The following is a 17,021-nucleotide window of genomic DNA, read 5'->3' as shown; positions in this document are numbered from 1 at the left end:
AAAGCTTGCACTATTGGTTATGGGGGTGTGTGGGAGGGATAAGCATTCTTTGACTACCTTATATATACACCTCAAAGTGCATTGCTTCCTTGAAAAGTCTTTTCACAGTGGTTTTAACAAACTTCCTGTAAACAGAGTATCAGAAATGAAATACTTTTCTAAGAACACACCACTTTTAGAGAATGCGTCACCAGACCCCTGGGTCCATGCCTTGGCCAAGATCTGATCAGGCTTTTTGGTGGTAAGAAGCAGAGTCACTTAAGCTTTTTCAGGACAGAGGTGGTTTTCAGGTTGGGCCCTGTTCCAGCAGCTGGCTGGGAATGGGGGCAGGAACTCAGCAATGGGTGTGCTTGGGTTCTATCCCAGCTTGCTTCTTGCTATCTCTTGGTGCATCTACTTTTTTCCTCGTGTTTTCCAAACACCAAAAACCCACTTCTTCTTTGCCTACAACTTCAGTCACTCATGGCCCATCGCAGCTGCCCCACCCAATTTCTCCATTTCATAACTGTCCAGCTTCTGTCCTTGTTGCTAACTTGCTTGGTCTCTCTCTACTTCCTGGTCTAAATTCCTGAAAGAAGGGATAAGGTAAGCTCAGCCTGTCTTGTAATGCCAGACTATCAGTTTCTGGCCTGCCTGGCTTGCTCTGATGGGGCTCACGGTGAGGAGGAAGGGGAGGGGTGCTGTGGCTCTCCCTCACGGTAAGGGGCTGCCCATTTTCTTGGTGCTCCCAGGCCTCCTGCAAGATTTCCTCCAGGAGAGGTAGGTCTCCTTGCCTTCATGCTGAAACCCCTCTCTGTGATGCCATCCAGTGAGAGAGAGCAGGAGGCCAGTGGTCTTAATCCAAAAGGGAAGGCTGCATGGTTTGGGCAAAGAGACCTGAGAGGGATGTCTCCATATCTTTGTAAGAGACATGAGTAGCCCTGGGCCAAGTCCACTCCCCTACCTTCAGGGAGTCCATACTCTAATCATCTCCACTCTTTAAACATTTACCGAAACCCATCCTCAAAACCCTGCTGGAAGAGAGAGACTTTGTGTGTGTGTGTGTGTGTGTGTGTGTGTGTTTTGAGAAAGAGTCTAACTCTGTCACCCAGGCTAGAGTGCAGTGGTGCGGCGATAATGGCTCACTGCAGCCTTGACCTCGTGAGTTCAAGCAATTCTTCTACTTCAGCCTCTTGGGTAGCTGGGACTACAAGCACGTGCCACCATGCTTGGCTAATTAATTTTTTTTCTTTTTTTTTTTTCGTAGAGATGAAGTCTCACTATGTTGCCCCGGCTGGTCTCAAACTCCTGGGCTCAAGCGATGCTCCTGCCTTAGCCTCCCGAAGTGCTAAGGCACTTCAGACTGTGAGCCACCGCGCCTGGCCTAGTGTTCTTTAGGGCAGTGCTCCATCTCCTTCACCATCTGGAGAGTTCTCTTTCATGCATAGATCCCAACATAGCTATTGGAGCACAGGAGATGAATGGGTGGAGGGAAGAAAGGATAACTGAAGAAGATGCAGTGGTGAGTGAGGACTCAGCTTCACTCCCTTAACAAATAAATATTGTGATCCTAATAACAGCTAATATTTATTGTGTATTTATTGTGCATTGTGCTACCAGGATGATCTCATTTAACCTCACAACAATTCTATGACGTCAATACTGTTACTTCCCCTTCTTTAATAAAAAGCAAGGAAACTGCATGGACTTGATAAATTTACAGAGATTCCACCAATACTTACCAGGGTGGGGCTAGACGACATTCCATGTCCTTCCATCTCTGATGTTCTGGATTCTAAATTTTATCTATTAGAACCAACTCCTATATTTTTTATAGCAATTAGACTCTATGAACATACATGTCCGTGAAAATGTAAATGAATATTAGATACATAGTTTTCACATTTCTTTTATATTCCTTAATTCAACAAACATTATTGTTATTTTTTTGAGACAGGGTCTTGCTCTGTTGCTCAGGCTGGAGTGCAGTGGCACAATCTTGGCTCACTGCAGCCTCAGCCTCCTGGGGTCAAGTGATCCTTCCATCTAACCCTCCCCAGTAGCTGGGACCACAGATGTGCACCAACACACCTGGCTAATCTTTTTTGTATTTTTTGTAGAGATGGGGTTTTGCCATGTTGCCCAGGCTGGTCTTGAATGCCTGAGCTCAAGCAATCCATACACCTCGGTCTCCTAAGGTGCTGGGATTACAGACATGAGCCACTGCACCTAGCCAATTTTAAAAAAATTGAGACAGGGTCTTGCTCTGTTGCCCAGGCTGGAGTGTGGTGGCATAATGTCGGCTTACTGCAGCCTTGACCTCTCAGGCTCAAGTGATCCTTCCACCTCAGCCTCCCAAGTAGCTGGGCATGGGCCACCATGCCCGGCCAATTTTTGTTTTTTTTGTAGAGGCAGGTTTTCATCATGTTGCCCAGGGTGGTCTTGAACTCCTGGGCTCAAGGGATCTACCTGCCTCAGCCTCCCAAAGTGCTGGGACTACAGGTGTGAGCCACCATACCCGGCCTCAAAAAACATTTATTGAGAGCCTGCATTGTGCCAAACATCTTGCTGCATGCTGGGGATACAGAAATGAGTAAGACGTGGCTGCTGCTGGGTGGGGCAAACTTGCCAGCTGATTTCTTTAGAGCAAAGGACATTTGCTAATTTGTATTTTTTTCTATATTACATGTTTTAAAGAATAAGTAATTAAGTAAAATACAAATATCATCACATAATATCTTTACTCTTAGAGACTCCAAAGCTGAAAGTTTAAATAAAAAGTTAAAAAATCTAAATTTGTAATATTTTCATTGATTACCATGTAGTAGAGAGAAGAGTGTACTGGGTACCAGGATCATGGCTCACTGCAGCCTTGACTACCTGGGCTCAGGTGAGCCTCCCACCCCAGCCCCCCAGGTAGCTGGGACTACAGGTGCACACCACCACGCCTGGCTAGGCAACGAAACCTTTGCAGGAAACCAAGATCCTGCCCAAACCTGGCTCTTCTGCTAATTGGGTAAGTCCATGAAGCTTTCTGGGCCTGAGTTTCTGCATAAAATCACACCAATAACAGCTACTTTATGTCTTAGAATGTTTTGAGGATCATTGAGAAAATACTTCACAAACCGGAAGTTCTAGAAAGGAAAGCAATAATAATCACTTCTAAAATGAAGCTGCTTGGCCAGGCACGGTGGCTCATGCCTGTAATCCCAGCACTTTGAGAGGCTGAGGCGAGTGGATCACTTGAAGTCAGGAGTTTGAGACAAGCCTGGCCAGTATGGTGAAACCCCATCTCTACTAAAAATAGAAAAATTAGCCGGGCGTGGTGGCGGGTCCCTGTAATCCCAGCTACTTGAGAGGCTGAGGCAGGAGAATCGCTGGAACCTGGGAGGCAGAGGTTGCAGTGAGCCGAGAGTGTGCCACCGCACTCCAGCCTAGGTGACAGAGCAAGACTCTGCCTCAAAAGAAAAAAAAAATGAAGTGACTGCAGTGAAGTATCCCGATTCTTCGGTTACAGGTATCTTTGGCCTTAGAAGGAGAATGGCATGATAACCTGAGTTAATGCAAGACAGAGGGAGCTGGCAGGTCTCCAGAGACAGCTGTTGAACCCAGGGATACTCATTCCCTTGGCCAGCCCCTGATTATGGCCATGGTCTCTAAGGAACCCGGATGATTGATCCTGTAGGGAGTCCCCAAACATCACGTGGTCAACGATTTCACCGAAGGAACTTTTTCTGATGGACTGATTATGGAAGAAAATACATATAAGCCTTCTTTGCCTTTTCCACCTACAAGTGGTCTGAAACAAGGAAGAAAAGCACAGACGACGATCTGTTACATATTATTTGGAAGTCGATTTGGTGGGAACAGGTTACAACTTGGGAGTCAGGAGAGGCCTTTCTTGTGGCATCCACCAGGTGGCACCAGACCTCCAACACAGTCAATACAATCTTTCCAAGGGGCCACGACCTTTTCAACCTGGGGAGAGCAGGGAAATAAGAGAAATTGGCTCTTGTTTATAGGTGGGGAAACTGAAATGGACATAAGTACATGCGCTGACATGGGAACAGGCTCAAAGTCTGGAGCCAGAAAGTTCACACCAACAATGCAATGTGGGGCACCCAGCAAGAAAGGGAGATTGGGTAGGTGGAATTAGCCAGGGATTCAGTGGCTGCCGGTTGGATGTTGGTGAACGAAGCGATGTGCACAGCATGGTATTAAACGTGGATGCTGAGGGAAGCAATTCCCTGAACAAACATTGCCTGGGCCCTTCCTCTCCACAGAAGCAGGGACTAGGTAGGCCTTGCCTCAGAGGTCAGTACAGGGGCCAAGGGGCAGAGGCCTGGGGAAACCTTAGGTGAGAAGGACACTAAGCAAGAAGGTGGTGAGGTCATAGGGAATAGCATGTGCAGAGGCCCAGGGGTGCGGACGAGTGGGTTATGCTTCGGAAACTGCTAGTAGGTCAGGCCAGTGACTGGTTAATGTGGAGGAGGAATGCAGAGGAGCACATGGGAGCCCTTGGGGGCCTTAAAAATTACCCACAAGAAGGATAAACCAGAAACTAAAGAGATGGTTGCCCACAGTGGGAAGGGTGGGTACCCATGGGGCAGCAAGATGGCGGAATGGAGACGGATTGGGAATGAGAAGGAATGATACTTCTCTGGGTATCTTTGTATTTAGAGCCATCATAATGTTCCACGTACCCTGAAATAAATAATTAAACCCAACTAGGGTGTGGGGGAACCCAAGATAAAATACAAATAGTAACACATGAACCTAACTCATATGAAAACACAACCACACTGATGGGAGTAGGAGACAAAGAAAGCAACAGAACCAGCCCAGGCAATTCGGGAACCAGTATTTTAACTGGACTCTATAAAGCCAAAGTAAAAAGGACACCAATACTGTAATGTAGTTAGTAAATGTGTTTCTCGCAAGGAGATGTGTTAGCAAATGGGATGTTACTTTACGGATACACCAAGCAACACATAAGGTAATACATCGTAGATGATGGGAGCTAAGCTGCTCACTGTAGGGGAAAGAAGTTACAAGTAAGGAAAGGAGGAAGGCCAAAACAAACCCCAGGTGTTGGACTGGAATTGGAAGCATCAGTATCAATGTGGTTTTTTTTTGCTTTTTTCTTTTTCTTTTTTTTTTTTTGAGACAGGCTCTCATTCTGTCACCAGGGCTGGAGTGCAGTGGTGTGATCATGGCTCACTGCAGCCTCGACTTCCTGGGCTCAGGTGATCTTTCCACCTCAGCCTCCCAGGTAGCTGGGACTACAGGTGTTTGCCACCATGCCTGGCTAAATTTTCTGTATTTTTGTATTTTTAGTAGAGATGAGGTTTTGCCATGTTGCCCAGGCTGGTCTCAAACTCCTAGGCTCAAGCGATCTGCTCGCCTTGGCCTTCCAAAGTGCTAGCATTACAGGCGTGAGCCACCACGCCTGGCCATAATTCATGTTTTTTGATATATATACAAGACATAAAGATAGAGAGATGAAAATGTGTGTGTGTGTGTGTGCGTGTTGAGGGGGCTCAGTATAAATACTTGTATTTTCTAGCTCTGGCCACTGAGAGGGCTCGGAAGCAATTGGACCACAGTAGCAACAAGTACCAGTTGCTGTAGCAGGTCTTGATTTCTAAATGCCATTCTCCAATTAAAGGAACCAGGGCTCCTTGGAGAAATGGTTGATTCCAGGGCTGACGTGGGAAAGATACAGATGAGTCTGGAATATACTGTGATGCTGGAAAGTAAAGAAGTGCTTAGGAAAGGTCGAGGATGCACTGAAAGGTCAGAGGTGTAACCTGAGGGGCTCCCAATGGCCAGAGCTGGAACAATTTGAGAACAAAATAAACAACGGTAGTGTTGGATTATAACCTATATAACCTATATAATAACCTATATATGATTCCATGCTGATATAAAAATCTACTGAATAAAGAAGTAACTAAATGACGGTGAGGGACAGCTCATGGACATTATCATTAAGTGGACATCATGGTAATGGTTGTGGCAGACAAGACCCACTCACCAATGGATGCTAAAGTGGGAATTCATATAAAGATACGTAGATACAGAGTGGGAAAAAAGCTGAGGAGAAACAGGATGTTTGCATAATCTCAAAGTCTCTCCCCATGATTATATTAATGTTCCAGTGGAGAAACTTGGGAGACACCACTTTAGTCAAGCAACCAAGGTAAACATCACCAGTAAGAAGACATATCGACATCACAAGCCCCTTGATAAGATGCACCAAGAAGGACATAACGCTTCTGTGGAATTCTTGCAAAAATGCATAACCTCACCCTAGTCTTGGGAAAGCATTAGACACACACACACTCTGAAGGCCAGTCTACAAAACAACTGTCAAAGGTGTCAAGGTCACAAATGATGAGAAAAGACTGAGGGACTGTCACAGATGAGGAGAAGAAGGGGACACGTTGACCAACCGCAGTGTGGACTCCTGGAACACTGAACGAACATTACTCAATAAAGCTGTACCGATTGTAATTTCCTGTTTCTGATCATTGTCACGCAGGAGACGTTAATGTTAGAGGAATCTGAGTAAAATAGAGATGGCAACTTTCTGTACTATTTTGCAAGTTTTCCTTTAGTTTAAAAATATTTCTAAATAAAAAGTTTTTAAAAAATGACTGATGCTTATGTCCTGCCCTGTGAGTGAAGGGAAACTTTCATGTTTGAGCTCTTGTTTTATGCCAGGTATACTCTGCACATTTCCTAATTGAATCCTCACAACCCCATGTAAGGTGAGCACTTGTCTTTGCATGAGGGGAAAATGAAGTTCGGAAATGTTAAGAAGTCCACATAGTGAGTAAGAGCAGGACTGGGATTCAGAATCAATGAGTTAATGAAGACTACAAACATACAGTCTGATACCAGCTATTTAAATGTATTCATAGAAAAATGAGTGGAGGGAATACATCCAAATATATTTGGATAATTATGGGTTATTATAACACAACCCAAACGTCATCAGCCTTCCCGGCCTGTGCATATGAAGGCAGTCATGTTCACAAACACAATACTGAGGCCTGGTTTTTACTGACATGTGTTCACTGGAACTCCTGGCTCCCTTGCAGTGACCTCCTGCTCCAGGTGCTTCTGTGAGTTCCCAGGAGGATGCTTCCTCCTGGGAAACTGGTGCAAGCTCTAGTCACCTCACAGTGTCCTCTCCAGGTCCAGGTCCCCTGCCACTGTCTGCCACCTGCACAGCTATGTGGGGAGCCAGCATTCATACCAGTATTGCTCTTCCAAAGCCAAATCTAGTGATGCCCCGGGGATGGAGGGGGCTGCTTCTGCAGAGGTGGGAGAGCATCCCCTCCCCAAAGCCAGTCTCCCACCACACCACACCTCCAAAAGACCCCCAGAAACAGCTGCCAGTGCCCGGCTCTTAGTCTCTCATCACATGTTGCTCAGAAGCATTCCGGCACTAAACACCGCACCAAGAAGCTAACAACGCTGTCATCATCCTAACTCCATTTTATTTTTAAATATAAGATTTATAATTATCACTTAAAAGATATATACATCCTCTACATTTCATTTTTTTATCCAGAAACTTTAATTGCAGAGATGGCTGGCATGTAAATGGACGCAAGGGGCCACAGTGGCCCGCAGAAAGCAAATGGAAGGGACTGACCTACTGGTGACTTTCATTCTAGAATCAGGTATGTGTTGAGTGCTTTGCCTCGCAGGTTCCTCATCTCCTCGAGCAGCTTCTCTCCGGCCTTCTCTGCTGGTTGTGCTTGATCTTTCACTTCTCTGAGTATCGAAAAACCCAAGAAGGAAACATGAGGACACTTAATAAAACCACGCAAATCACCCCCCCTCCAGCAGTGCTGGTGAAGGTCGGAGGAGCATTTCGTTTAATATACAAAGAAGGTTTTCACCACAGTTATGAAAACACTCAGCTTATGAATGATTCAAACCTCGCTTCTGGTCTCAGCTGCATCAGTTTCTGAGCACGGGCAAGTTACCTAAGAATCCACAGCCCCTGTTTCCTGATGTGCGAATGGTGTAATTCCCATCTCCCAGCATTGTAGCGAAGGTGAAGTGAGATCTTATTCACAGAGATCCTGGTGTGAGGTCTTCTAAGTGCTCAGTCAATGCTGGCTGGTTTTTCATCTTTATGAATGAGGTAGATACACACTATTTCTGACTCTGGCAATGGCTCCAGAAGAGTGAGCACCTCAGGGAGGGTTGTGCAGCTGGACCAAGTAGTGGCTGATGTGGAGCCGAGGCTGATGTGGGTGTGGCGGGGGTTGCTGGGTAGAACTTTGACTGGACATGGTGTAAAATGAGGCTATCAACTGATGGGTGCAGTGGGAGTAGACAAAGGGCTGAGAGATGGGGAGGACCTGGGCTTCTTAGGGGCCAGCTTGCCTCTTGGTGGGCTGGGGCCAAGGGTTAAGATGGAGACTCGGCTCAGAGACTGTCATGGTGCTCACCAGCATCCAGATATGTGGGAGGAAATGATGAGTGTTTTGGTTAAAACGACACGTCTTGTTCAAAAACTGTGAACTCAGCTATATAATCTGCTTGGGCAATATAAATCCAAGATAAAATAAAGTGCTTCTGAGACATTTTTGAAAAGAGGGTGACATGTTTGGCAAATGGCTGACAGTTTTGGAAAACCAGAAATACCTGAAAATGGAGAATTAAGAGGTTCCCTAATGCACATAATTAAAGAAATTAATTGGTACCATTTTATGGAATCATGTTTAAAATATATAGATCCTGTCTCCCCTTAGAGATACTAATGATTGAGTAGTACTGTGTTGATCTAAGGAGTGCTGAAAAATGTGTCAGCAACTAAAGTCACAGTCTCACAGTTCCTTGAACATTTTATGGGGAATGTGATTCCCCTGTGGGCCTTGAAAGGGCCAAGACTGCTGTCCAGGCAGCAGAGAATCTCCCTGGTGAATTTCAGCCATTGAGTGAAAGCAGATGATTCTTTGCATCCATGAAAATAAACGTTTGCCAGAAACCAAATAAAGAACAGTCTTCAGGGGGAAATGGGACATGGCTGATGTGTTCTTTTTGTTCCGTCCCTGTCTGTCCAGGCACTGGGTGTCTGGCAGGGAGGACTCTGTTGGCTTCTGGCTGGAGAGAAGGAGGTGAGGAAGAGGAAAAAGTAGGAACAGAGAGGAAAAACTGAGCACAGGATTAGGCTTGATGTGAGCTGAGGAGAGTTTCTGAACCAAATCACTTTTGAAAATGGTCTGTGGGACATCAACTTGCTGAAATACTATGCAGCCAATAAAATGATAATTATGTTGACAATTTTCGTTCACAAAAAATGTACATATAATAATTTTACCTGCCAAAGAGGTAAATTAAAAATGTCATGGAAATGTTTATTGCAAATGTGTGAAATGTATGTATGTTTTTTGAAAAAATTAGAAGCTGACTTGGTGTGCAGAAAATGTTTATAGTTCATCGTTAGTTTATTTTTTTGTAAAGTACTAAAAATACGTAAAAAATGATATACCACTTTGAGTGAATATGTAAAGTAATAAATTCTATTTCGTTTAATGATAATTTGATAACCAAATGCCATTCAACATTAGCTCCATGGTATGAAGAGTGAAGACTCATGTAAAAGAGCGAGTGAGTAGATAGGTATTGAATATTACCTTGCTCCTGGGGCAAGCCATTCTATGTCCAGAGGTAATATTTGAAGTAGAAAAAAAAAAAGATTTTCATTTAAAACCCTATGTCAGTTTTTTGAAACTTGAAGCAAAACACAAAGTGCATCTATGTGTTGAGGTGCAAGAGGTTTTATGTGCTGGGTAGCAGAACACAATATTCTATTAATTAACTAATTAATTAATTAACTGATCAAAACAGATGCTTACTGGAATTCCATTTAAAATTTTGTTTCTTACATTTTCTTTTACCAGAAACTGCCAATCTGTTTTCTGAGCAGTGTTGGCTGCTGCAGGTCTCTGGAACTATCACAGACAAACCAGAGAGACCTCATACAGCTCTAAGAAATGTGAGCATTCCTTTCAGAAAAGGCAGGCACCCCACAACAAAGTAGACGACAAACTGAGAAAATAAATTTGCAGCATATGTAAGAAAGGGTAATTATCTTTAATAAATGAGGGACTCTTGCAAATAAGGAAGAAATATAGGCAAAATAGGCAAAACAAGTCCCTCATAAAAGAAGAGAAATGGTTGAAAAGCATAGATAAGTTTTTAGTATAACTTGTAAACAAATCATTAAAATAATGAGACGGTCTTTTAATAAGTTCTGTCTCATTGATAAAGATGAAAAAAAAAGATGACACTATTCCATGTCGTCCAGGGCATTTGAATGCAGGCAGCTCTAACGTCTACCAGTAGGAGAGATGGTAACACACTATCTGGATGGTCATTAAGCAATATATATTAAAACCTTAAAATGCGCATTGATCTAGAATTTATCCTAAGAAAACAGTCTGATAAGTTTGAAAGGAATTATAGCACAAGGATGTTTGTTGCAGAACTATTGATAACGGAAAACACTGCAAAGAGTTTACACGTTCATTGGCAGATTGTTGATTAAATAAATTATGGTACATCTACTCGGAAATATAATAATTCATATGTATATTTATAAGTATGTGCTTATGATATGTTGTTAAATAAAAGTGCAGAAGATAAAACAATATGTATAATATGATTGAATTTTGTTAAAACCATATGTATTTATATTTTATTTATTTATTTTTTTGAGATGGAGTTTTGCTCTTGTCACCCAGCTGGAATGCAATGGCGCAATCTTGGCTCACTGAAACCTCTGCCTCCCAGGTTCAAGCGATTCTCCTGCCTCAGCCTCCCGAACACCTGGGATTATAGGCACCTGCCACCACGCCCAGCTAATTTTTGTATTTTTAGTAGAGATGGGGTTTCACCATTTTGGCCAGGCTGGTCTCTAACTGCTGACCTCAGGTGATCCACCCGCCCCAGCCTCCCAAAGTGCTGGGATTACAGGCATGAGCCACCACGCCCGGTATTTATATTTTAAACCACATATGATGGTTTCCATATATATGGAAAATATATATTTAACTATATATATTTATATATATTTAACTATATATATTTATATATATTTAACCATATAATATATATTTAAACCATATACATGGTTTAAAATATAAGTACATATATAAATATATAATATAAATATATAAATATAAATATATATCCATATTTTTGGAAGACCACACAACAAAATGTATGTTACTACCTTTGGGTGGTTGTTTTTATCATATTTAAAATTTTTTATATTTTCTAATTTTTAACATAATATAAAGGCATTTGTCAAAGAAAAAGAATAAAAATAAAATTTATACATGGAATTTCAAACTTATAAAGCATATGAACTATAGGTGGTTTACATTAAAAAGTATTCTTCAAAATTTTTGTTTTAATTTGTGTTTCTTTCATTACAATGAGGAGGAACACATTTTATATGTTTATTACTGTGTTTTTGAAACCAATTTTTCAAGGGATGATGCTTGCTTGGCTAGTTAGCCCCTGATGGAGAGGAGGAGAGAACATTTACTGAGCTCTGGTTCACATCAGGCAACTGGCTAGGTGCTTCCATGGCTGGCATCTCATTTCATCCTACATTTGCCCTGTGACAGGGAGATTTTATTTTCTGCATGCTACAGATGAGGAAACTGAGGCCCAGAGTTGATAAGGACATTAACTTGGCTTGAGATTTTCTATGTATAAACGGTGCAGCTCCAGATGGTCTGGCTCCAGAGCCAGTTCCTTATACAGAATGAAACTCAATCAGCTATTAATAAGAAACAAACACATCCTGAAATTGATTGATAAGCACATGGAAAATTGATTTCAGTTTTTAAAGGCTTACTTGATAACAAGATTTCAGGGAGTGTAATTGTGCCTAAAATAAAATACACATCTAAATATATGAAGCACCAGAAATGTGTCTCTTTCAAAGACTGAGCTATTTAGACTCAGACAACATGACACTTTTGTACTTTATGCAGAACAAATTTCATCCAAGATTACCTTTTAATAAGGCATAAAAGCATCCACTTACTTCTCCTTCCTGATGTCCTTGTAGTTCAACATAGGGAATTCCACTTTGATCATTTCTGGAGTCAACATAACTTCTACATTCTGCTCACAGAGCTCACTGCAAAGTAATAAGATGTTTAGTGGGCACTGCTTTTCCTTCCCAGTGTAAAAATAGGAATGAAATATTGTGATCATTTAGGAGTTATGCAATTCTTGTGGTATTCAACTTTAGTTCCATCTACTTTTGTTGTTTACATTAAAGAAGCATAAGGTTGATAAATTGCTGTCCACCAACAAACAATGGTAGGCATAATGGTAGTTATTTATAACCAGAGAATAAAAAGTAATTTTTAAAAATGGGGGTTACAGAATTCACATTCTTTTCCAGTGCACATGGAACATTTACCAAAATTGACCATCTCTTGGGCTATAAAGAAAGCCTGAAAGATTTCAAAAGACTAAAATTAGTCGGAATATGTTGTCTCTCCACAATGGAATTAGAATAGAAATCAACAGCAAAGAAGACAACTAGAAAGCCCACAATGGCTTTAAAATTAAACACTATATTTCTAAATAGTCTAGTTTTTTTTTTTCAATCTTTTTGTGGTCTGCTATCCCTTAGAGCCAGGGGTCAGTAAACTTTTTCTCTAGAGACTTAATGGGTCATATGGTCTTTGTTACAACTACACAACTTTTTTTTTCTTGGCTGTTGTAGCAAGAGAGAAATCATAGAAAAATACGTAAGTGAATGGGTGTGGTTGTGTTGCAATAATGCTTTATTTACAAATATAGGTGGTGGGCCACATTTGGTTCTGAGCTATAGTCTGCTGACCTCTGGCCTAGAGCTTTGTTGTTTGATGGTTCAAACTGGGCCACTGCATGTTTGGGTTTCAGCTGGAGCAAAGCAGGGAGGGATGGTGTGCAGGAGACACACTCACTCTGTTAAGAGCTGACCTCAGGAGTGGACTGTATCTTGTCTGCTAACATTCCATCAGCAATCACTTAGTAAAACGGATAACTTAACTGCAAGGGAGGCTGGGAAACTTAGCCTCTAGTTTCAGTGATTCTAGGATAGGACTTTAGAAGAACAGGACAACGAATTTTTTGACAGCACCCATCTCCACCACACTCAATTAGAGAAATGCTTCCAAGATCATCAAAGGGCAACAAAGGCTTCAGAAGTCTGGAATTACAAACAGGGACACTTTACTCAGCAGTGACATATGTAAAAAGAGGTGGGCATGACAATTTTCTATTAAGAAAAATACCCTTGAAATCTGCAAAAGTTGTTCTAGCCTCATTAGATTGAAAGCTAATATTTACTGAGTAGCTGCTATATGCAAATCACTATGCTGGTGTTTTGCAAACATTATCTTCCCATTAGCAGTTTCTTTGTCTCAAAGGTGGGCATAATAATAAGAGCTCATCAGAAGGATTAAATGAGACTGTTTGCAAAGCACTCCCTGGCACACATTTAATGCTCAGTGAGTGTTGGTTATTATAATTACTATTCTCATCAGCATCAGCATCTCCTTTAATTCTGACAACCCTCTATGAAGTAGATACAACTATTCCCATTTCAAAGATGAGGAAACGGAGTCAAAATAGTGTGCACATCAGTGCTGAATGGAGGAGGAGTTGGGTATGTTTGTATCTGCTGAACATCTCCCCAGTGGGCCTGGCGGAAAGAAGCTGAAGCAAATATGAATCACCCCACCCTGGCTGCAGTCCTCTCAAGAAATGCTGTCATGCAGTGATTTGAGTAGATGGCAAATCAACATTCCTTTTCGGAACTGAAGTCCAAGCTTTAGAAGCTCAGGTATTGTCAAGTATCATTGCATGTGGGCAGGTCTTATTTGCCTCACATATTTAGGATTCCACTAATTGATTACTTACTTGTAAAAATGTACTTAAACTATCAATATAGTATGTGTTTATAAAAGAAAAAATAGAAACCGTAATCAACAAATACTTATTTTTGAGTATATATGGTGTGAAAGATGCTGTAGTCTCATGTGTAATAAACCATTTCCTGCAATCACAAGCAGGCTGGCAGTGATCCTAGTCTGATCATGACAGTGATAATTTGCTATCAGTGCTTATCAGAATTTCTTTGCTTTATCACAGCTGATGGTGTAATTTAGAATGCAAAAGTTTTTATGTGTTAAGAATGAAAACATTTTTGAACAATGGAGCTAAGGAGTGCAGATCAGTAGGGTTGCTACAGGAGGCCAGGTCCTCAGATGGCCTCGGTCAACCCAGCTCTTGCCCCTCTTTCTTGCAATTCTTGGACAAGGATGTACTGAGAATGCAACATCCTAAGATAAACAACAGGGCTGTGTCCTTGTTCCTCTCAGAACAGAAAGTTCTGTAATGCTTAGGCTCAGCGATCCCTGTGACACTCAGGGAATAAAACCCAAAGTAAAGTGCTTTTGGGGTCCCTCAGCTGTGATGCAATGTGGGAGACATGCAGACGAGACTGCATCTACGCTGGGCAGCTTCACTAAGCCTTGGTGGACTGGCTCACCCTGGATCCTAGGCTTCTGTTTATTCTTGCTGCCTATCTATGAGTCATACATCTGCTTTGCCTGACTAACTGTTCTTGCATTCTGTCTCACTGTTCTTGTGTTCTGTCTCACTAAACTAGACCTAAGAACCTTTGCAGGTGTCAAAGAAACAGAAAAATATGTTGATAAATATGGACGCTCCTTGACTTACAATGAGGTTAGGTTCCATTAGACACATCATGAGTTGTAAATATTGTGAGTTGAAAGTGCATTTTTGACTTATGATAATTTCTACTCATAATGGGCTTATCTGGATAGAACCTCATCATAAGTCGAGGAGTATACTGGATGAGAATCACTTTCACACCACTGTAAAGCTGAAAAATCATAAGTCAAACCAATGTAAGCCAGGTACCATCTGCAGTTTCCATAATATTTTGATAAGTGACAGGAGTTAAATACTGAGAGCTTCATTCGCAAAGTGAGAAAGCAAAGACCATGTATAGGCACAATTCATTCATGAGCCGCATCTCAAATAAAAATGAAGATATCCATCTCACCACAGAAATATACTTCAGAACACTTCCTTCACTCACTTCAAGGCAATGCAGTCCCAGGTAGCTGCTACCAGCGCAGGAGTCAGAGCCAAATGCAGAATGATCAGGCAGGCACAGGGCTCGGCGCTTTGCCTGAACAGTGATCACAGCCCAGACCTTTCATGCCAGTACTTCACGCCAGGCAAACAGAAGCACGCAGGAGCATCTGGCTTTTGGTAAAGCAGCTAAGCTGGCCTCTTGTGTTTCCAGCTTTTCACTTGTCCCCTCCTCGTGTTTTCCCAGAACTCCCCACTGGACCAGGAGTCTTCTCATTCCCATCACCTCTCCTGCCACTGACCCTCAAGCCTGAACTCTAAAAACGCTCTGGTGATTTTATACTGAGTTATAAGTGAGACTTAAAATGCTCCCTCCCCAGAGGTAGTTTAATAGAAACAAAGCGCAAAGCTAAAGGAATGGGTCTTCAGTAACAGGAGTTCAGGAAATAGCGGGTAGGGAGGGACTCTGGGACCAAGAGTCTTCCTAATGTGCCGGAGCTCTTGTCATGCAGGGCTGGTGGCCTTCTTTGTGCTATACCCCGACTCTGTCGTCACAGATACAGCAGCAGATCCAGGTGCTCCTTTATACCCCCAAAGACATGAAAAATCAAAATTTAAAAATATCAGAAACATGTATTCACCTTCGACACTTGAGACATAACACTGGATGGAGGAAAACCTCTTGGGATATGAATACCTCTTCATCTGATGTTTTGGAAATCTAACCATGTATCTTCTCTTATTCTTATTTTCTCATAATGTTACTATGGGGGGATACAACTTCATTCTAAAGTGAGCTGTTGCTTGCCTACCAAGTGTCAGATACGGGGCTAGGGGTTTGGAATACCAGGGTCATTAATGGTAGTATATCTAATTATCAAAACCTTACTATGTGTGAGGCACTGAACTAAACATTGGACATGTAGTAATTCATTTGCTTTTCATAGCCACCCAGGAGATGGGTCCTGGGATCATTCCATTTGAAGATGAGGACATTGGGGCACTGAGAGGTGAAGTCAGTGGCCCAAGGTGTACTGTGAGTGAGTGGCGGTGGTGGGGGTGGTGGTGTTGAACCCACAGCCTACCCCTTCATCACACTATTCTATACAACATTTCGGGTGCTCTATAATCTTCTAATGGAATCTAATTTTAATGAGAGATGAGTTTGTATACAACCTTATGCTATGTTAGTTAATTAAACTAGAAAACTTAAATGAATTTTACTTTTGCCTGGTAGAAAGTATCTGCTTTAAAACATATGGAACTTCTAATTTTCTCCCTGAAATTATGTGGTGATATAATAAGTAGCTAAGTATATTTTTAAAAAAGAGGAAGTAATGACTCAGATCTAGAGGCATTTGCAAATGGGGCAATGCCAGGTGAGCCAGCTGGAAACACGTGTGAGCTGGACGTACGAATGCTGTATGCTGTGGTGCTCATGATGGAGAAGCTGCCCTGGGACAAGGGCACAGGCTCTGCTTGGCTGAGGTTTCCCATTCTCAGCTCTGCTGCTGTGTCTGTAGCCATCAATTGTAAATGAGCATACGGATAGGAGATTCAAAACCATTTCACTGGCTGTTGCGTGCTGATCAGTAAAATCAAATGTAAGTGCCTTACTTCTGGACTTGTATTTCTTTATGCCCATCCAAGTCCTACCTATCTTTCACACACTAACCCAAGTCCATGTCACCACTGAAGCCTTCCAAGGCCATTTGGCACCACCTCAGATCTCTCCCTTGAGCTCCTGGAAGAGCTAAAGATCAGGAAGCCATAGAGCTTAGAGACTGTCGATTCTCCACCACGCATTTAACATCTGATCTAGGTGATGGTACAGATGGGTGTTAGCCTTGTCTTCTCATTTGAGTTGCAAGCTCAGG

At 42.2% G+C, this 17,021-nt stretch overlaps 1 protein-coding gene across 16 annotated transcripts in view; it reads right to left on the bottom strand.

Moving 5' to 3' along the window:
- Window positions 1-577: 577 nt before the first annotated feature.
- Window positions 578-17,021, bottom strand: part of CFAP221 (cilia and flagella associated protein 221) — a 119,189-nt gene continuing 102,745 nt past the window's right edge. For 9 of the 16 annotated variants that reach the window (XM_057301386.1, XM_034953950.2, XM_014343928.4 and 6 more), the window contains 2 exons: window positions 12,068-12,163; window positions 7,471-7,767 (listed from right to left, as the gene is read on the bottom strand). In XM_057301386.1, coding sequence (XP_057157369.1) covers window positions 7,659-7,767; window positions 12,068-12,163 — 205 coding nt within the window. In that variant the 3' untranslated portion in view covers window positions 7,471-7,658. Of the gene's footprint in view, window positions 3,958-7,470; window positions 7,768-12,067; window positions 12,164-17,021 lie in introns of those variants that run through there. The other 7 variants (XM_055108432.2, XM_055108430.2, XM_055108431.2 and 4 more) reach the window with 4 other exon arrangements.

The sequence above is a fragment of the Pan paniscus genome, chromosome 13 (assembly GCF_029289425.2).
Source record: "Pan paniscus chromosome 13, NHGRI_mPanPan1-v2.0_pri, whole genome shotgun sequence".
Taxonomy (NCBI): Eukaryota; Metazoa; Chordata; class Mammalia; order Primates; family Hominidae; genus Pan; species Pan paniscus.
This window is presented reverse-complemented; position numbering and strand designations above follow the sequence as displayed.